The sequence below is a fragment of the Loxodonta africana genome, chromosome 4 (genome assembly GCF_030014295.1).
Source record: "Loxodonta africana isolate mLoxAfr1 chromosome 4, mLoxAfr1.hap2, whole genome shotgun sequence".
NCBI classification, from domain to species: Eukaryota; Metazoa; Chordata; class Mammalia; order Proboscidea; family Elephantidae; genus Loxodonta; species Loxodonta africana.
Genome location: NC_087345.1, coordinates 162,828,484 through 162,851,344, shown reverse-complemented (window position 1 = coordinate 162,851,344; position 22,861 = coordinate 162,828,484). Strand labels below are relative to the sequence as shown.

The 22,861-nt window shown below is 36.1% G+C and overlaps 1 protein-coding gene across 12 annotated transcripts in view; it reads right to left on the bottom strand.

The window, feature by feature from the left end:
* The window catches only part of MLLT10 (MLLT10 histone lysine methyltransferase DOT1L cofactor), a 308,932-nt gene that overhangs the window by 239,536 nt on the left and 46,535 nt on the right, over positions 1-22,861 (bottom strand). For 10 of the 12 annotated variants that reach the window (XM_023548872.2, XM_064284905.1, XM_003410556.4 and 7 more), the window contains one exon: positions 5,823-5,877. The exons of 1 other annotated variant lie outside the window; for it this stretch is intronic. In XM_023548872.2, coding sequence (XP_023404640.1) covers positions 5,823-5,877 — 55 coding nt within the window. Of the gene's footprint in view, positions 1-5,822; positions 5,878-14,537; positions 21,388-22,861 lie in introns of those variants that run through there. One more of the 12 variants, XM_064284906.1, reaches the window with a different exon arrangement.

Here is a 22,861-nt window from a genome sequence, read left to right as displayed (position 1 = left end):
CATAACCATCAAAGAATATCTTCTTCTCTGTTTAAACTATTTCTCCAGTTTTTACAATAGCGATCTTATACAACCTTTGTCCTTTTGCAACTAATTTCATTCAGCATAATGCTTTCCAGATTCCTCCATGTTATGAAATGTTTCAGGGATTCATCATTGTTCTTTACCAATGCATAATATTCCATTGTATGAATATACCATAATTTCTTTATCCATTCATCCATTCACTGGCACCCTCGTTGCTTCCATCTTTTTGCTATTGTAAACACTGCTGCAATGAACATGGGTGTGTATATATCTGTTCGTGTGACGGCTCTTACTTCTCTAGGATATATTCCAAGGAGTGGGGTTGCAGGATCGTATGGTAGTTCTATTTCTGTTTTTTTAAGGAAGCACCAAATCAATTTCCAAAGTGGTTTACCATTTTACATTCCCATCAGCAGTGTAAAAGTGTTCCAGTCTCTCCACAACCTCTCCAACATTTAGTATTTTGTGTTTTTTGGATTGATGCCAGCCTTGATGAAGTAAGATGGAATCTCATGGTAGTTTTGATTTGCATTTCTCTAAAGGCTAATGATCGTTGACACAGATTTTTGGGAACACAATTCAATCCCTAACGATGAGTATAATCAAAACTATCCTTGAAAAAGCCCTTAAATTCTGATAAAGTATATTGTGCCACACATGGTTTTGAATATACAAGTCTGTTGGATCAGATCAGTTCTATCCTTTTTGTCAGAAAGTGTTATGAAAGGCTCTCATATCATTTTCTTTAACTTTAATATACTTTATTTTTAGAACACTTCTATGTTTATAGAAAAATTGCACAGGAAGTATAGAAAATTGCCATATACTGCCCTCTCTCCCTGCTGTACTATTATTAACATCTTTGCATTACTGAGGTTCCATCTGTTACAGGTGGTAGACTAATGCTGATAGGTTATTATTCACTAAACTCCACAGTTTACAACAGGGTTCATTCTTTGTGTCGTAGGTTTTGACAAATGTGTAATGTCACGGACTCACCATTACAGCATCATATAGAATAGTTTAACTTCCCTAAAAATGACCTGTGCATCATCTGTTCATCCCTCCCCCGCTCCCTCTGAACCAGTGGCGACCACTGATCTTTTCACTATCTCTATAGTTTTGCCATTTTCAAGACTGTCGTATGGTTGGAATCATGAAGTATAGAGTCTTTTTGGACTAGCTTCTTTCAATTAACAACAGACATTTAAGGTTCCGTCACATCTTTTTATAGCTTGGTATTTTGTTTTATTGTTGAATAATACTCAACTGTACGAATGTACCATAGTTTGTTTATCCATTCACCTGTTGAAAGGCATCTTGGTTCCTTCCAATTTTTGGCAATTTATGACTAGAGCTGTTGTAAACATTCATGTGCAGGTTTTTGTGTGAACAGAGGTTTTCAATTTATTTACGTAAATATCTAGGAGCACTATTGCTGGATTGTACAGTAAGACTATGTTCACCTTTGCAAGCAACTGCCAGATTGTCTTCCAAAGTGGCTGTTCTACTTTGCATTTCCACCAGCAATGAATGAGAGTTCCTGTTGCTCCACATCCTCATCAGCATTTGGTGGTGTCGCTGTTTGGGATCTTAGCCATTCTAGTTGGTATGTGGAGCTCTGGTGGCACTGCAGTTAAGAGCTCGGCTGTAACCAAAAGTTTGGCAGTTTGAATCCACCAGCCACTCCTCAGAAACCCTATGGGGCAGTTCTACAGTTCTACTCTATCCTATAGGGTCGCTTTGAGTCAGAATCAACTTGACAGCAACAGGTCTAATTTGGTTCAAGTTTTAATAGGCACATAATGACATCTCATTTATGTTTTAATTTGTAAAAAAAAAAAAAGTTTTATTTTTATATTTTTAATTTTACAAAGTGTGTCACCACCTATCAGTTTGTTGTGCTGTGGTGGCTTGCATGTTGCTCTGATGCTGGAAGCTATGCCACAGAAATTTCTAACACCAGCAAGGGTACCCATGGTGGATAGTTTTCAGCAGAGCTTCCAGACTAAGACAGGCTAGAAAGAAAGCTGTAGCAATCTACTTCTGAAAATTAGGCAATGAAAACTCTATGCAACACAACAGAATACTGCCTGACACACTGCTAGAAAGTAGCCCCTGGTGGTGCAATGGTGAGGCGCTTGGCTGCTAACCAAAAGGTTAGCAGTTCAAACTCACCCAGTGGTTTAGCCAAAGAAAAGGCCTGGCGATATGCTCCCAAGATTACAGCCAAGAAAACCCTGTTACATGAGGCTGCTATGAGTCAGAACCAACCCAAAGGCACCCAACAACAACAACAACATAGTGCCAGAAGATGAGCCTCCTAGGTTAGAAGACACTCAAATACACAGTGGCCACAACATGGACTCCAAGCACACCACTGACTGTGAGGATGGCACAGGACCCAGCAACGTTTATTTGTGTTGTACATGAACAACTTTTCATGTTTACTTGTCATCTGTATGTCTTCTTTGTTGAGGTGTCTGTTCAGATCTTTTGCATCTTCTTAAATTGTTTTCTCATTGTTGAATTTTAAAAGTTCTTTGTGTATCTTAGACACAAGGCCTTTATCAAATATGTGTTTTTTCTGAATTCATTTTTAAATTTCTTATTCACAAATATAAGTAAGGTTATCACTACACTTTTTTTTTTCCTTCACTATACTGGCCACATCAATAATGCCTTTCCCTTCTTTGTCAATGATAATCAAGAAATCCTTAAAATCATTCACAAGGGATTTCTATATAGGTTTGCCTAAAGTGTATGATCAGTGAGTAAAATGGCAGGCTGAATTATCTCTATAATTTAAGTTCTTTCTCTACTCTCTCTGCCCCCACTTATTTCCAGACTATATAGCTGATTTCAAGTATACTGAATACACCTGTGATCCAGCTCCATTCATCTCAGGCCCTTCCAATCCATCTATCACAACATTGTCAAAGTGATTTTTCTAAAATAGAAATATCATGCTATTCCCAGCTTCAAGGGCTCCCTACAATCAACAGGATCAAGTTCTTAGTATGATCAAAAGAGAAGGAGAGAGGAGGGGAGAAGCGGGCAGGAAAACATGCCTATGTTGTCAGCCTCACCTCTCACAGGGCCTTAGTCTCAAACTTTAGAGTCTAATTCCAGATAATTTTTATATTCCTAAGATACCCATGTCTTTATCATTTGCTTCTTTTTTTTTTTTTTTTTGCCTATAACACCATACTTTTCACAAACCAAGCTATTTCAAAACAATTATTTACCTTTAAAGACTGAGGCCTATTAAACAGATGAGATTAACAGAAATAAAAAGTTGAACAGAATCTCCTAATTCTCACTGCCAGAAAAAGAAAAATGTCCTAAACTAATACTTACAACATATTTTCCAGCATGATAAATGTAGGCATTAATGAATGATATTATCAATATTATAGATCAAGAACACCATGGGATTTGTTAACTAGCCTAGACGTGTTAATTAGCAATTCCACAGGAAAATGCCTTCTAGGTTTCAAGAGAACTTTACAAATCCATTTTAGAACACAATTTAACTACAATTTTTTTAAATATACATTAGATTTAGAATATAACAAAGGTAGCATTTCAAATCAGTGAGGAAAATATGAACTAGTCAATAAATGGTGATGAAACAAATGGCAGCTAGCATTTTAGCACCTAAAAGAAAATAAAGTTGGGTCCATACCTCACACTGTATTACCTGGATACATTCCAAATATATCAAAGATTAAACTGTAAAAAAAAAAGAAAAGAAAAGAAAAAGAAACCATAAAAATACTAGAGGAAAATGTGAGAGCATTCCTTTACGACTTTAGAGTAGGGAAGGCCTTTTTAACTGTGATTCAAACGCCATGAAAAATAAGACTAATAAATTCAACTAAATAAAAATCAAAAACTTCTACATGGTAAAAAGCACCATAAGCAAAGGCTAACAACTGAGCAAAAAACAGTACAACTCACGTCACAAAAGTCTAATATATGAGGGGCTCCTAGGAAGGCTCTGACAAATCAAAAAGAAAAAGATCAGCAACCAAAAAGAAAAGCATATGAACAGTTTACAGAAAGAAAATACAAATACCTCTTAAAAATACGAAGAGATGCTCAACTTCACTCACAATAAGGGAAACGCAAAATAGCTGTTCTAAGTTACCAATTTTCACCTATTGGATTATCAAGACTATGAAGAAATAGCTTTTTGGTTTATAGCTGCTGTGAACATAAACAGGCACAACCACTGGGGAGACCCAAACCAAAATCCAGTGCTGTCGAGTCGACTGGGGAGAATAATCTGGGAATATCTATCAAAATTACAGTTAAGCAATCCCTTTATCCCAAAAGTTCCACTTTTTAGGATAATAATTCTACAGATATACTAAAAAACAAGCAAAATGACATATATATACAAGGTTATTTACTATAACCACTGAAGTATGAGTCATAAAAGAAAAGATTACAAACAACACTAAAATCCAGCAACATATGACTAACATGGTAAAAAAGAAAGCTCTATAACTGATAAAGGAAAGATAAACTGTTCAGTGAAAAACATTAAGATTCAGAAGAGAATGTCTAATATTTACCCATTTGTTTAAAATTGGGGAGAAAAATACGTATTTGTGCACTGATATATTGTCTGTATGTACAAAAGAAATCCACAAGGCTATACAAGAAAAGTATTAACAGCAATTACCATGGTGGCAATTAAGTCTTCAAAAAACTAAGCAAATGGGGAACAGGAGTAGGAGGGAGGGTTTTAATTTAGTTAGTTTTTAATTCGGACAATGTAACTGTACATCATAATCTAAACATTAAATTTTAAAATACATATAAAGCTAACCAAAGACAATGCATTTTTCCCATTTATTTACTTATGCAATTACTCTATTCTATGCCAGAAATACTTTATAGAGTTAGCTGCCCAAAATGGAAAAAAGCAATCTAATAGCAGTTTTACCCTTACCTCTTTTAGTTTCCTCACCAGTAACCTAATTATTATGGTATACCACAGCAGTTTCAGAAATTCGTGTCTACATATTTAACTATATTACTGAGTTGCAAAGAAATATAACTTCTTTGACTAACGGAAGTAAAAGCAGAGATGCAACTGAGAAACACACAAAGGTCTTCAGGTAAGCACAATGAAATTTAGAGACAGAAGTCAGCATTTCCTTATATTCAAACAACCAAGGTCCTCGGGATGTTAAAATTAACAGTCACTAGACACCTCACCTCTTTAGACATATATAAACCCAAAACAAAAAACCAAAAACCCCATTGCTGTCAATTCCAACTTATAGCAATCCCATAGGACAGGGCAGAACTGCTCCATACAGCTTCCAAGGAGCTGCTGGTGGATCTAACTGCCAACCTTCTTGTTAACAACCAAGCCCTTAACCACTGTACCACCAAGGCTCACCACAGATACACAGGAAAAGAAAAAAGAATCTAAACAACGGATTTTAGCTCTAACAAAATAGTGGCTTATTTTTCCAAAAATAATTTCTAGTATTAGCAACAAATTGTGTCCATAAAAAAAAAATCAATATTATTTAATTAGAAGTATGTAGATCATTCTTTACAAAATAATCAATGCATACATATGCCCAGAAGGTAGAAAAATTATGTTTCAATATCAAAAGGATTTCATAAATTATACCACTACTGTTAAAAATATTTCAGTAGTAAACACAATTTAATTTGGTAAAATAATATGAACTATCAGATATTTTTAAATACTCACTACCCTACCTATTTTCAATAAAAAAAAAACTTTCAAAAGTTACTGCACTTACCCCCATTGTCTGTTCTTTTTAAAGCTCCATCTTTATGGGGACATAGTTCACATCTCTATTAAAAAACAGAAACAGAAAATGAAGAGATTTTTCAGATTACCACAAATATAACATCTTCTTCCCTTGCAACTTCAAAAGCATTAAAAATATGGGGCAATATCTGTACTAGTTGCCACCAAAAATATTTTAAAATATTCCTCACAAAGTAATTCTTATCCTTGACATGGGATCTTTTCAGAGCATCAGATAGCAACTTTAAAAAGGTAAATTTTACTGGAAATCTTTTTCTTTTTAATGTTATATTAACAAAAACCGTTAAGAGTCAACATTTGCCTTTATCTAGGATCAGCCAGAATTACTGCAGTCAGTTAGGCCTGGTTTCTCCTAAAATAGTAAGCCAAAATCAATCATTTAGAATTGGATTGACATGGATAGGCACCGTGATCTTAAGGAACTGATCTAAATACCTTACTCTCATCATTAACACACAATGGCACTCAAAAGTTATTGTAGCCAATCTCCCCACCACTCTCACAATTTAAAACTAGAAATAAACATAGCATCAAGTACTGCCATTTCTTTTCGCTACTGGAAAAAAGGGCATATATAATTATGTAAGTAATAAAGTAAGATTCAATGGCATTGTCTTAACTATAAAAAAATATGTTCCAGGAGGTCACATCTGAATATTTATTATTTATAACCTACCTCATTCCCACAGGTATTTTTATAGCAAAAAATACAGTAACATAAACAAAATCCAAAGGAAGATGAAATAGTAAATAAGTACATAAAATATAAGCCATGAGATCCTGTATTTCTCTTCTTTCAGGATTTCACTCTCTAGGTTTTGGTGTTACCTCTTTGGCAGCACTTGCCAATCACCTTAAAAACCAGCTGCTAGTCAAGTAGATTCTGACTCACAGCAACTCCACACGTGTCAAAGTAGAATTGTGCTTCACAGGATTTTTATTGTCTGATTTTTCAGAAGAACATCTCTAGGTTTTCTTTCAAGGTACAGCACATTATATCTGGGTGGACTTGAACCTCCAACCTTTCATTTGGCAGCCAAGCACTTTTAACCGTTTGTACCTCCCAGGAACTCCAAATACCTTACCTGACCTTTAAATACTGTACTTTCTCAGGGCTCTGGCCTAGGATGCCTTCTATTTTCACATTAAACGCCAGACAATCTCATTCAATTCCAAACTTCCCATTACCAATTAAATTACAGGGATGTGTCAATGATTCACAAATTTCACCTCATATTTAGAGCTAGCTTAGAATTTCAGACCCAGATATAAAACTTCCTATATTAAACAGATTTTACACTCTGTCCAAAATTTATGATAACATTTGTTCTTCTTTCAGTTTTACCTGTCTTAGTAATGGCATTCACAATCATATTTCCTAATACAAAACACCCAGACATAATCTGTGACAGCTTCACCCTACACCTCATTTTAATCAGTCAATATGTATTGCCCACTCTTCCTCCTAAACAGCGCTGAGACTTGTCTACTTCTCTGTATCTCCACTATTAGCCTAGTGCAAGCTAACATCATCTTTAATCAGGACCATTTCCATGTTCTCCTAGATAGTCTCTCTATATGTACTTTTAACCAACCACAACCAATCTACTTTCCACAACAGAGTGAATTTCAAAAATGCACATCCCAACATATCACTGCCCATTTAAAACCCTTCAATGCGTTCCCTACATAATCTATGTACCATTAAAACCTTCTCCTTTCTCCATCTCTCTGAGCCATACTGACTTTTCTTCTTTCAGTTCCTGAACACTCCAGAGCCCATTCCTGCTTCCCAGGCTTTACATGTGCTGTTTATAGTCTAACTGTAATAATGTCCTTCACCCCACCCTTCTTTCAGCTGACCTACTTCTATCGGCCCTCAGGTTTTTCCTTAAAGTCACTTAGTTACTCAATGAAGGGTTCTCTAAATCCTGAAATGAGGTTAGGTGCCATATAATGAATTACCTATACTTTCTTTCTTGGCATTTATCACAATCACAATTAATTACTTCCACAGGTATGTTGATCACCTCTGCTACCCTACAGAAGCTCTATCTCATGGCTATAGAAAGTCTCCTGATACAGCCACACAAAAAAAATGTAAGTGGATGAATGGAAGGAATAAGAACACAAGCACACTTGTTAAAGGCAGGCAATAGTTTGCTTCTAAGTTATACAACAGCCTCCCCTACAAAGGGAAACACTATTACCTATACGATTTATTTTGTGGGCAGAAAACAGGTGCTCATAAAAGCATAACTAAGTCTAATATCAAGACTAGGACCAAAGACAGATTTCTCCCTGGGGATGATTAGGTGTAAAAATAACTGACAACTGGGGAAGAGAAAATTAAATTTAACTAATCAATGATACAACTTCAAAATGTTTGAAAAACAATTTCAATCTAAGAACTAAAGGCAAATATAGTCAAACTTAATGAATTAAAGACTTCAATAAAAGGAAAACACTAGACTAGACAATGGATTAATAAGCAGATATTTAAAGTCTTTTTTAATTTAAAAAAACAAGAGTAGATGCAACAAATATACAAGAAAGCATTTAGCCTTACTTGTATTCAAATATGAATACAAAAATCACAAAGAAATAGGCACTTTTGCTCATTAAGTTAGTAGAGTTTTTCTTTAAAAATAATCCTTCACAGGGGGCACAGTCATGGAAACATCCTAGACATAACCAAACTGCTGGAGCAACTGAGGTACTGGGCTTGAGGGCTAGGGATCATAGTCTCAGGGGACACCTAGGTCAACTGGCATAACATCGTCTGTTCATAAAGACAATGTTCTACATCCTATTTTGGTGAATAGTGTCTGGGGGTCTTAAAACCTTGCGAGTGGCCATCTAAAATACACCTATTGCTCCCGTCACATGTGGAGCAAAGGAGAAGGAAGAAAACCAATGACTCAAGGGAACAATTAGTCCAAGAGACTAATGGACCACAGGAACCACAGCCTCCACTAGCCTGAGACTAGAAGAATTTGATGGCGTCCAGCTACTACTACCAACTGCTCTGACCAGGATCACAACAGAAGGTCCCGGTTAGAGTGGGGGAAAAAATGTAGAATAAAATTCATTAAAAAGACCAGATTTACTGGTTCAAGACTGGAGGAACCCCCAGAACTATGACCCTTAGACACCCTTCTAACTTGGAACTAAAGCCATTCCTGGAGAACACCTTTCAGCCAAATAATACACAGGCTTATAAACAATTTAACACTCATGAGGAAAGTAATCCTTAGAACAATCACCTATATGAGACCAAAACGACAACGTCTGCCCAGCAGCAAAGATGACAAGGCAGGAAGTGGCAGGCAAACTGGAGGCATGGAAATGGGGAACTCAGGTGGTAATGGGGAGGGTGCTGGCACATTGTGGGGATCGCAACCAATGTCACAGAACAATCTACGTATAAACTATTGAATGGGAAACAATTTGTTCTGTAAACCTTCACCTACAGCATAAAAAAAAAAAAATCCCTATATAACATCTTCAAATGACAAAATTATAGAAATGGTAAACATATTAGTGGTTGCCAAGGGCTAAAAATGAGGCATGGTGGTTCAGTGTAGACTTCTCATCTTGCATGTGAGAGACCCAAGTTTGTTTCCCAGCCAACACAAGTCAGGAGCAGCTACTGCTCATCTGTCAGTGGAGGCTTGCGTATTGGTATAATGCTGAACAAGTATCACCAGAACTTCCAGAATAAGATGAACTACGAAGAAAGGCCTAACAACCTGCTTCTGAGAAACAGCCATTGAAAACCATATGGATCACAACTACCCTATCCACAACTATCATGGGGATTGGAAAGGACTCAGCAGCATTTTGTTCCTTGTGCATGGGGTCATCATGAATCAGGAGCCTTGATGCTAATGAACAACAACATGGGATAAAGAGAGGGTGGGGGAAGTAGGGAAGTGGGTGTAGCTATAAAGGGCAACACGAGGGATCCATGTGGTAAATGAATTATTCTTATCTTGACTGTATCAACATCAATATCTTGGTGTGATATTATACTATACTTCTGCAAGATGTCAGCACTGGGGGAAGCTGGGCAAAGGGTACACAATTATCTCTCTGCATTATTTCTTACATCTGTGTATGAACCTAAATGTTTCTCAAAATTAAAAGTTTTATTAAAAATATTTGTATCTCTAACAGTGGTGGAATATTTGGAAAAAGATTGTGAGAATGATTGCACAACTTCAAGAATGTAATCAATGTAACTGTACATGTTGAAATTGAAATGATTTGTTCTGCTGTACTTTCATCAAAAAAAATAAAATCTATATACCTATAAAAAATATACATATTTGTATCTCTACATACCTAAGAATAAGAACACTCACTTCTGCTAAAGTAAAAGCAAAGAGACTTAGTGATGGTAATACAACTTACAAATTGGGGAAAAAGAGGACAGCGAGGAAATCTACCAAGTTCTCTAAAGCATGGAGGGAGAAGCATGCTTTTATAGTAAAGACTCTACTTTCAACTACCTTCTTCCTGGAACATCTTGAGTAAACTTGATCTCCTACAATCACATTTCTGACCCCTACCCTTTCATATTAAGAGCTGCTAAACTGCATTCCTGACCCCTACCCTTATTTACATAAGAGCAGATATAGGGTGCTATGAGTAGGAATCAGCTGGAGGGTAACAGGTTTAGTTTTTTTTTGTTTGTTTGTTCGGCTTGGGGCAAGAGTCAGGCCAGTTACACAAGATGATTAATAGGAGGCCAGAGTCTTCTAGTCCCACCCAGCCAGCAGCACAAGGCCATGTGCATATGAATAGGAAGAAGCCAGGGTTATGTTCTCAGAAATGCAGAAGCAAAACCTTGTAACAAAATGGAGTTGTGACTCAGACCTCATTTCATTCATTTTATTATGCCAACTGACTCAGTTTTAGAGGTTCATTAACATATCCCCCCCCCCCTTTGTTCAAGCCTCCTGTAGGAAGCACTGAACACCCATAATGGAGTTATCTTTCTTCTGCAATGACTTCTTGGGTATGTCACAGGCCCAAGTATCAAAAGTACTAGACCTTAAGGTCATTGGGCTAATGTTCTTCTTCACCTTGCCGTATTAATAGGCTTCAGCTTCAGGGTGAGTTGACTACTGTCAGGGTCAGTGTTGCCAACAGTGCTGGATTTGAGAGGATAACCTGGCATTCAAAAATGCTAACTCCAGGTGTGAAATCAATTGCTATATTTCTCTTATAAATTTGGTTTCTTCTAATTCTTTGAATACACTGAACAGGACATATAATGATTACACCAACAATTAAAATAATCAGTCTAGTTTGTAATATAAAACACAGCTAAGAACCAACACCGTTACATAACTAGCAAGAGGACTACTTCCCCAGATGTATTAGTCCACGAGCAGCAAGACATATTGGCAACAGTGCAAACCTTTCCTTGTAGGGCTAATAAAAAGACCAGATTCTAAAGAACTTTGTTGAGCTGCCATCCCATCAGCAATATTATCAGCAATCTAAGCCATTGTGGCAGATAGACTGTGAATAGATTTTTCTAATTATAGTCTACCATAAATAGGAACAAATGCTTGAAGAAAGGACCAGCCCCACCCAGGCTCCAGGGGTTAACATAAGAGATGCTTCTAAATATACTTTGGCAATTAGTTATCTTGGCTAAGTGAGCATTTGTCCAAAACCAAGGGGGTTTCAGGCAAAAGACTAGGAAATCAATTTGGCAATTGGGATCAAAAGGGTCACAGGCAGTTTCTCTGTTCTGATTAGGGTTAGATTAGAACGTGGTATCTTAGGCTAGGCCAACAATCCAGGGGGAAGCCATAGTCTAACTCGTATGTTATCAGAAGTATTAAACAAACATTTTAGGCCATACAAGCACAGTTAATAACAGTAGCTATACTAATGAAGCAAAGTCCACAAAATTCAGCAAGATATGTGGAATCTTATTCCATGATCTCGGAATCAGCTGTCTACCTCAGATGTCATCTGCTTCTGGCCACTTGGGCAGTTTAAAGTGATTTTTAAATCTCCACAGAACTAACTAGTCCACAGAGGTATCTTGGCCCCTTTTAGCTGTGACAAATGAATCCAAGGTTTGACTCTTTCTAACTTGGATTTTAGGAATCCAACTTTTGGTCATTAAAGGCTCCTTTAACCTGTGAAAACAACTCATGGGATATTCTATAGTCAGTATAGTGTTATTAGTTACTAAAATAGCTGACTTTTACATCAAAAAAGAAAAATAAAAAGTAGTTTCTTAGATCAAGAATATAGAACACTGAACATATGCAATATTCTAACATAAACCTTACAAGGATACTTTTAGTTTACGCAGTCCTATGTAGTTAATTTGGTTACATGCAATTCTGGATCAGTAGAATCCTGTTCATGAGTGTGAAATTGTCCATTTCTGTTGAAATATTTTGGTCAGTGAATCATTAAACTTATCTACAGACAACAAAACTTGATACAGACATGATTAACTTATAATAATAAAAATATTTCTTAAAAATGAAAGACCTGGTGGAAATTAACTACACAAGTCATGCAAAGCCAAATAAAGTCAATTTAAAAAGAAACTTTAGACAAAAATATTTCTAAACCTAATGGTTAACCTTATTTTCAAAGAGCTTCAGATACATAATAATCTTAAGACATTAACACCATATAGTCAGGATGTATCAAGAATATACTAAGATTATCAAGTCTCTAAACATCTGAACAGTAATAAAAAAAAACTCCATGAGTAAATGATGTGAATTCCCTAGTTAGAACTATTGACTTTGATGATGCCAGATTCAAAAAGAAACAAAGTTGCAACCAAGTTAGCAATTAAAAAAATAATAAAATTATGACATAATAGTATGCACCTGTTGTTTAATCAGGCAAAAGAACACAAGAAACACGAATACATGAATTTTTAACCCCCCCCCAAAAAAAACTGGCACTTCTGATTTGACAACAGGTTTCATGTAACCCATAACACATTAAATAAACTTTTTTCTTTTAGCATTGTTTCTTTTATAACATGGTACAAATTCTTTGTGGCTTTCTACAAAGTTTCAAAGTTGTCAGTTTATCACAGGCCACCGAGAAATAATACTTGAGTTATTTTACCAAAGATCTGAAAGGCAAAATCCTTAGGTTTTTCAAAGCCATGAGGCTTGATTATCAATGGGAGTTTATTCTAATGAGACATAGAATCTTTGCATTCAAGGCAGATTACACAAAGAATAAATTAACTTTTCAATCCAGCAATCAAAGAAAATTTTGTTATTTTAACAGCAAGAAACCCTATTCTTTGTTTTATATTCTATTTAACATTAACGCTCCTAAAAATCTCATAAATTAACCCATCACACTTTAGCCAGCCAGATGAAACTCTGACCATGTCAAATAAATTCCTTTTCAAACACTGCCTTTGTGGTGTATCTTTTATAGTATAGCCCTTCAAAAGCAAAAATGAACGTACTCATTAGCAGGTCCGAATATATACATATATATATAACCTTTCTCTCTGGCATAAAAAGCAAAAACATATAAACTTTAAATGACAATGAGTATCTACAAACTCAATTTAATATCCTAAAGATCTTATAAATTATTTTAAGCCTATATACCATAAAACATAATTACTGTTGAAATAAAGCTTGTTTTCATTCAAACTTTTACCATTTCCCATATTTTCCACAATCTAACTTTTAGTCCTTTAAGATTTTATCAACCAGTTTAGGAAGTCACAAAGTCTCTGCTGAGCCTAATTCACTGATATAGATAATAACCTTAAGTGTCTAGATGGGGTGAAAACATTTCCCCGGCCCATTTTAAGTGTGTCCATCATGATTTCCACCTTTTAGCTTCCTAGAACTCTTCCATAATAGAGAGATCGTCTTTCTTTTATGATGGGGATCCACCTAACTTCTGATACTATAGTACAGGCATTTTTCTTATCTTCTTTTGTCTTAACAGGTCCTTATCTAATTGGGAGGGGTCCCTCAAAAGTCTCTCTGCAGATGCATGGTCTCAGAGGCTGGGGTTAAGAAGGCCTGATCCTGCCCCTTCCTGGCTATCTTGTGTCTCGGGGTCAAAGACTAAGAATCAGTCATCCCAAAGACTAAGAATCAGTCATTCCAATTCATTTACATATGTTTAAGTTGGCCTAAGTATTTTGAAAGACAAAAGGTAATCACGTTCTTTCCCTTTTACTATTCTCTTGATAAGCACTTTGGTCTTTTATTTATCACAATTTTTTATCTGCCCAGTAAATACCAAAGCTCTTCAGCAGCTCTGTAAATAAACCCATCAATTCTTGGCTAACCATTTTTTTCTTCTTTAGGCTTGTCCTATGCCTCCCTTTTCCTTAAATGAAACACATTTCACAAAATATCTATCTTTAAGATACTTAGAAAGGTTTTGCTTTTTACAATTCACTTTCATTAATTCCTGGGAATATGTTCTTATTGTTGTTAAAAGAAAAAATTTAAAAAAAAATTTTTTTTTTGTTAGGTACTGTCAAATTCGTTCAAATACACAGCAATCCTATTTACAACAAAATGAAACACTGCCCAGTCCCATACCATCCTCATAGCCATTGCTACGTTTAAGCTCACTGCTGCAGCCACTGTCTGTCACTCCATCTTGTTGAGGATATTCCCCTTTTTCACTGACCCTCTACCTTGCCAACCATGATGTCCTTCTCCAGGGACTGGTCCCTCCTGATAACATGTCCAAAGTACATGAGATGATGTCTCGCCATCCTTGCTTACAAGGAGCACACTGGCTGTACTCTTCCAAGACAAATCTGTTCATTCCTCTGGCAGTCCACGGTATAGTCAATATTCTTCACCAACACAATAGTTCAAACAGATCAATTCTTCTTTGTCTTCCTTATTCACTGTCCACCTTTTGCATGTATTTGAGGCAACTGAAAATACCATGGCTTGGGTCAGGCACACCTTAGTTCTGAAACTGACATTTTTGCTTTTTAATGCTTTAAAAAGGTCTTTTGCAGCAGATTTGCCCAATGTGATATGTCTTGATTTCCTGACTGCTGCTTCCATGGGCACTGATTGTGGATCCAAGTAAAATGAAATCCTTGACAACATCAATCTTTTCTCCATTTACCATGATGTTGCTTATCATTTCTGCTGTGAGGATTTGTTTTCTTTATGTTAAGGTATTATCCATACTGAAGACTATAGTCTTTCATCTTCATCAATAAATGCTTCAAGCTCTACAACTACACAAATTAACATAAAACCTCACACCAAAAGCCTTACTGCCCCCCTTTCTATTACAAGCTACATCATGTCTAGTTTCCAACACAAAATTACAAAACATGGCCGAAAGGGAAAAAAATTCTGAAGGGAGACAGCAAGCATCATAAGACTCAGCTCTGACACAGGTGTGAGAACTATCATATAAAGAATTATAAAATCACTATGAGGGAGCCTAGGTGGTACACTGATTGAGAGTTCAACTGCTAACCAAAAAGTAGGCAGTTCAAATCCACCAGCCATTCCTTAGAAACCCTATGGGGCAGTTCTACTATGCCCTATAGGGTCACTATGAGTCAGAATCAACTTGACAGCAATGGGTGGTTGTTTTTTGATATGATAAATATGTCAAGGGCTCTAGTGGAAAAGTAGATAGCATGCAAGACCAGATGAATAATAGAAGCACAGAGATGCAAACTCCAAGAATAAAAAAAGAAAAAAATGCTAAAAATCAAAAACACTGCAATATAAATGAAAAATACCTTTGACAGACTAGTCAACAAACAGACACAGCCAAGGGAAAAAAATCAGAGAACTTGAAGAAGTGTCAATAGAAACTTTCCAGACTAAAATGTAGAGAGATAAAGCCAGAAGAAAAACCAATCAGGATTTTGAAGAACTGCGGGACAATTACGAAAGCTGTAACATAGATGCAATGGGTATACCAGAAAGGGAAGAGAAGAAGGAACAGTCCTGACAATTCTGACTCACAGTGACTCCATCTGTTACAGAGCAGAACTGCTCTATGGGGTTTTCTTGGCTGTAATCTTAACAGAAGCAGATCACTAAGTCTTTCTTCTGCAGTATTATTGGGTGGGTTTGAACCTATTAATTTAGGTTAAGAGTTGAGCACAAAAGATAACACACTTCTAAATAACACATGGGTGAAAGAAAATATCTCCAGAGAACTGAAAATTACTATACAACTTATCAAAATTTGTGGAATGTAGCCAACACAGTGCTTGGAGGAAAATTTATAGCATTGACTTATCACAAAAAAAAAGAAAGATTTAAAATCAGTAATTTAAGTTTCTACCTTAGGAAACTCCAAAATGAGCAGCAATAAAAATCTATACAAGCAAAGAAAAGGAATAATAAAAATTAGAATAGAAATAATAAAATTGAAATGACAGGGTGTAAATTACTGGTACCAGAAATAATGCCATACGTTTTTGATAAATGCTGTAACAGCCCTGGTGGCACAGCGGTTAAAAGCTCAGCTGCTATCCCACAGTTCAAATCTATCAGCCACTTCCTGGAAACCCTATGGGGCAGTTCTACTCTGTCCTATAGGGTCACTATGAATCAGAATTAACTCGACGCCAATGGGTTATAACCTACAATTTTGCAAAAACAACTAAAAATATGTACATGATTACATAGGTAAATATGCATGCACATGTGTATAGGAAGGTATATGTTTGTATACACATGTGCATGCACACCCACTCCTCACTTATTGACATGGTTGGGATACAAAGACCAAATCTTTATGCAAAAGTTGACATTATGCAAAAATTGAGGGTTTTTGTGCTAGGTCACAGCTTCCCTCAAAGGCTGCCTCCAGGGCTCCATTCCCACCCCTGCAAGTCCTGCATTCATGATTCTGGAGCCTGCTCTGCCCTCAAGGCCTGGGAAGTCACCAAGGCTCAGGGCTTCCTGCAAGGGTGCTGGGAGTCTGGCTGTTCACTCAGCCCCCTGAGGCACTAGTTTCAGGCCCAGTTCACCCCACTTTGGGATGTCATTAAACCAGCATGCATTTCTTGCAAACACTCTCTCCCATACTTCTTCTCTCCTCCCTTCCCACCCCACAGCAATTTTGAGCTACAGAGGGAGTACAGAACACAGGGCAGCCAGGCCCAGCTACCCAGAGGCCACCTGGAGACCCCCTCATTAATGCACAAAATAGTCAGATCGTAGATATTTAACTATTGTTGTAAATGTGAAATGTCAGATAATGAGACAGTTTGTAAGAGTAGGTGTACGCGTATACCTGTAGGCCTATGTATATCCATGTAAATGTGTACTGCATACATATTCATAAATATAATAAAGAACATGGAGGCACAGTTACAGATACTTCCTAGACATAACCAAACACCTTGTGAGATTGGTTTACTGGGTTCAAAGGCTTAGGACCATACACTTGTTGAGCAATTCAGTCAGTGCACATAATATAGTTCATAAAATTTTATGTTCTACATCCTAGCTTGGTAAGTAGCATCTGGGGTCTTAAAAGCTTGCAAGTGACCATCTAAAATTACAACTATTGGTGACTACTTGTCCAGAGCAAAACAGAAAGAAAGCCAAATGCTCAAAGAAGAAACTAGTCTACAGGACTAATAGTCTACGGTGGCCCTGCCTACCACTACCGACTATTCTGACCAGGGATATGAAAGATGGTACCAGATAGAAGAAAAATATAAAACAAAACTCAAAATCTTAAAAAAGGCGCTTACCGGAGCAGTTGAGACTAGAGGAACCCACAAGACTATTGCCCTGAGATGCCCCTTAAACTCTGAACTGAAAACTACTCCTCCAAAGGTCACCTTTCAGCTAAGTAACGACTGGCTCATGAAATAAACAGTACCACCCGTGAGTGCTGTGCTCCTTTAAGAAATCATCCCCGTGAGACCAACCGGTTACCAGTTAACCTAAAGCAAAAATGAGCAGGTAAAAAGGGTCAGGGACACTAGATTAATGGAAACAGACACAATTAAAATGGAAATGAGAATGCTGACATATTGTGAGAAATTTAACCAATGTCATTGAACAATATGTATAGAAACTGTTAAAAGGTAACCTAATTTACTGGGTAAACTTTCTCCAAAAATATTATTAAATAAATAAATTTACAAATGAAGTCAAGGTGAATTAAAACATGCCCAAACCACATAGATCCTGTAGTGTAGAGAATTATCTATGAATTTCAGGTTGCTGGGGCTTTGAACTCTGCGGCACAATTGTCTGAATATAATCAATTTAAAAATAAAAGTTCAGTCTGTTGAATAATTTTTTTTAACAGTATCCCATAGACATTGAGAGGACATTAAAGGAATATTATAAACAATACTATGCCCACAAATTTGATAACTTAGATGAAATGGACAATTATTTGAAAGACACAAACTATCAAACACCCACACATGGAGAAAAATAACCAATCCACAGCTATTAAAGTAATTGAATCATCAACTAATACCTTCCAAAACAGAACACACGCCAGATGGTTTCATCCGTGTTTTCTAACACTTCAGGGTAGAAATGACACCAATTCTCATCATCTCCAGAAAAAAAAGAAGCAGAAGGAACACTTCCTAACTCATCCTAAGGTCAGCATTACCCTAAAACCAAAACTAGATGCCTTTCTTCCTAATCTGTCTTAGTCTGGAAGCTCTACTGAAGCCTTTTAGCATCATAGGAACATGCAACACTCCACTAATAGATGGGTGGAGTCTGCAAATGAGGTACGCTGGCCAGGAGTCAAACCCAGGTCTTCACATGGAAGCCAAGATTTCTACCACTGAACCACCACTGCCCTCACAGAGGTAAAGACAGTGTAAGAAAGGAAAACTACAGACACCAACGTCACCCATGAATATAAATGCAAAACTCTTCAGCAAACTACAAGCAAATCAAATCCAACAATGTATAAAAGGAACTATACACCACGACCAAGTGGGATTTACCACAGGAATGCTAGGCCGGTTCAACATTCAAAATAATTAGTTTACTGCATTAAAAGGCTAAAGAAGAAAAATCTTATCATATCAACTGATGCAGAAAAAGCATTTGACAAAATCCAAGACCCATACATGATAAATACAGCAAATTTAGAGGGGAACTTGCTCAATTTGATAAAAAGAACATCTACCAAAAAAGTGCAGCTACAACTTCAAACTTAATGGTGCAAAACTAGATGTTTCCCCACTGAGATCAAAAACAAGGTCTATATACTCCCTCCTACCACATCTAGTCAATACTAGTCCTAGCTAAAGCAATTAGACAAGAAAAGAAAAGGTATACAGATTAGGAAGAAAAAATAAGAACTGTCTTTACAGATGACATAATCGTCTATGTAGAAAATTCCAAAGAATCAAAAAAAAATAAAAAATCCTGGAACTAATAACCAATTATAGCAAGGATGCAGGACATAAGGTTAATTAGAGAAAAAAGTCTGCTAGTTTTCTATATACAGGCAATCACCAACCAGAATTTAAATCCCATTTACATTAGCACCAAAAAAAAAACTTAGGTATAAATCTAAAAAATATGTATAGAATCTATATGAGGAAAATGACAAACTCTGATGAAAGAAACCAAAGATATAAATAAGCACAAAGAAAATCCATGTTCATATATAGGAAGATTTAATATTGTTAAGATGCCAGTTCTTCTCAACTTGACCTACAGATTCAGCTCAATCCCAATTAAAATTCCAGCAATTTATTTTGTGGATATTGATGAACTTGATTCTAAAGTTTATATGGAAAGGAAAAATACCAGAATAACCAACACACTACTGAAGAACATAAGAAAGTTGGAGGACAGCACCCAATTTCACAATTTACTATAAAGTCACAATAACCAGGACAGTGTGATATTGGAGTAACAAAGGAAAACTAAATCAAGAGACAGCCCAGAAATGAGCCTAAACAAATGTAGTCCGCCAACTCATGTTTAATAACGGAGCAAGGATAACGTACAGGAGAAAAGACAGTCCTTTCCAAAAATGATATATGAACAATGACATCATATGCAAAAAGAAAAAAAAGAACCTAGACAGAAAGCATACAGTCTTCACAAATATTAGCTCAAAATGGATCACAGGCCTAAATGTAAAATGCAAAATTACAACTTCTAGAAGGTGACATAACGGAAAATCTAGGTAACCTTGGGTTTGACAATGACTTCTCAGGTGTAACACCAAACATTTAAGTCACGTAATATAAATTTAAAAAACAACTGGTAAGTTGGACTTTTTTAAAATTAAAAACTTCTGCACTACGTAAGACACTGTCAAGAGAATGATAAGTCACACACCGAGAAAAATGTTTTCAAAACACAAATCTGATAAAGGACTTGGTATCCAAAATACACAAAAATGTTTTTAAACTCAACAATATGAAAACAAAAAAGTCAATTTAAAAATAGGCAAAAGATCTGAAGATACTTCAACAAAGATGCTGAGGACTACGAGGAGCAACAGGAATGCTCCTTCATTGCTGGAATCAATGTAAAATGGTACAGCCACTTTGAAAGACAGTCTGGCAGTCTCTTAAAAGTTAAACATAGTCTTACCATATGTTATGGATTGAATTGTGTTCCCCAAAGTGACATATTCAAGTCCTTATAACCCCTCTACCTATGAACATGATCATTCGATTTAACATGAGGTCATACCAGAGTACAGCGGGTTGTAATCAGAGTATTGTCGTCATAAGAGAGAGAGAGAGAGAAATAGGAGAGATGCAATGTGACACTGCAGCTACATGCTAAGGAACTCCTAGAGCTACCAGAAGATGGGATAGAGGTATGGGACAGTCTCTTTCTCAAAGCCTCAGAAGTAATCAACAAGGCCAACACGCTGATCCTGGACGCCCAACCTCCAGAATTATGAGACAATAAATTTCTGTTCTTAGGAAGCCTCTCTGTTTGTGAATACTGTCTCAGCAGCCCTACCCTAGAAAATACAGGCAGTTCCTGGGTTACAAACTTCCGACTTAAGTACAACCAGTAGTTATAAACGAACCCATGTAAAGCCTATTATATTAAAAAACTGAGGTACACACAGTGGTTTGTAATAACAAACAGGCGCTACCTTGCAACACCCATCAAAACGTTATTACTGTCTTATTAGGTAAAAGATGTTTTAGTGTATCTGGAATTGTTTAATTTTTTTAATGCATAGAAAGGCACACTAAACACTAAGACAAACGTTTCATTAACTGACATTAGATATCCACCACTCCTAACTGTTTGACTTACATACAAATTCAATTTAAGACACACACTTAGGAACGGAACTCATTTATAATCGATGACTGCCTGTACAAATACAATCTAACAATCACACTCCGAGGTATTTACCCAATTGAGTTGAAAACTATGTTGACATAAATCCTACACACAAATAGCAGGAAACTAAGCAACCAATATATCCTTTAATAGATTAACAGGTAGACAAAATATTCCAAACAATGGAATATTATTTAGCAATAATAAGGAATGAGCTATCAAGCCACAAAAAGCCATGGAGAAACCTTAAAAGCATATTGCTAAGGGAAAAAAAAAAAAAAAGTACAAAAAGGCTACACACTATATGTGCCAATTATGTGATATTCTGGAAAAGGCAAAACTAGAGAGGCAGACACAAAATGATTTATTGATGTAATTGGCCTCAATGAATTGTACATGTGAAAAATGTTGAGATGGCAAATGTTGTGTTATCTTTATTTTTACAACAATTAAAAAAAAAAAACTAGAGATAGTAAAAAAAAAGGTCACTGGTTACACCAGGTTGCGTGTAGGAGGAAGAAATCAATAAGTGAAGCACAGAGGGCTTTGAGTGCAGTGAAACTACTCAGAATGATGCTGCAAGGGTTGATACATGACATTATGCATTTGTCATAAGCCACAGAGCTGCGCAACACAGAGTGAACCCTAACGGTAAACCATGGACTTCAGTGAATAATAATGTTTCAATATTGATTTATTGACAAATGTATCAATGCAAGATGTTAATAACAAAGGTGACTATGTGAGGGAATGGCGGCAAAGAGAAAGAGCACAAATAGTACTCTTTGCACTATTGCAGGACCAGGCAACATTTTGTTCTGTTATACATAGGGTTGCCACGAATCGGAGCCAACTCAATGGCAGCTAACATGAACAACAATTAATAATATGCATATTTATGTATTTAGTGGGAAATACACAAATGTCAACACTTTATTCTGAAGCTGGCCAAGAAAAGTATGACGAATTTATACATGGAGACAGGAATGGATACATAAACACACAGTAAAATGTTATAGGATCTAAGATGTGGGTAATACAGGTATTTGCTGTAAAGTTCTTTAAACTTTATGAAAGAAAATTTTCATAATTTAAAAAAAAATGAATTTGTCGCCATTGGAACATCAAGTAAACTAACTCCTACCTTTTCTGTAAGACTGAACCACTGCATAGATACATGGTAGGTCTTTTATTTTTACAGAAACATTCCAGTTAATAAATAATAGATCTAAACATTAAGTAATGACTAATAATATAAGAAAGAGACAATCACCTGTGGAACAGACTTGCCAAAAACAAAATTTCAACTTGATAAAGGCTCTCCAAACCACCAATTTACAAGCGATAAAAAGAACAGAGGATCATATATGCTGAATTACACCACATGGATAAAACCAAGCAAACTTTACAGAACAATCTGATTCCTCCAACAAATAAACTGCAGAGAGAGAAGTACAAATCATAGATTAAAGGAAATGTAAAAAGATGTTCAACAAATCAGAGTATAGACTTTATCTTAATCATGATGAAAAAACAAGTAAAATCTTATGACATTTAAAGAACAATTAGGATTTTAACTGTTTATTCTATTACCTAAGTAATTCCTAATGTATAAACTTCAGATTTTTTCAAATAATTTTCAATTTATGATCTCACACTCTTTGCCAGTAACTCCTGTTCCCATTCTACTGTACTATTATCCTAT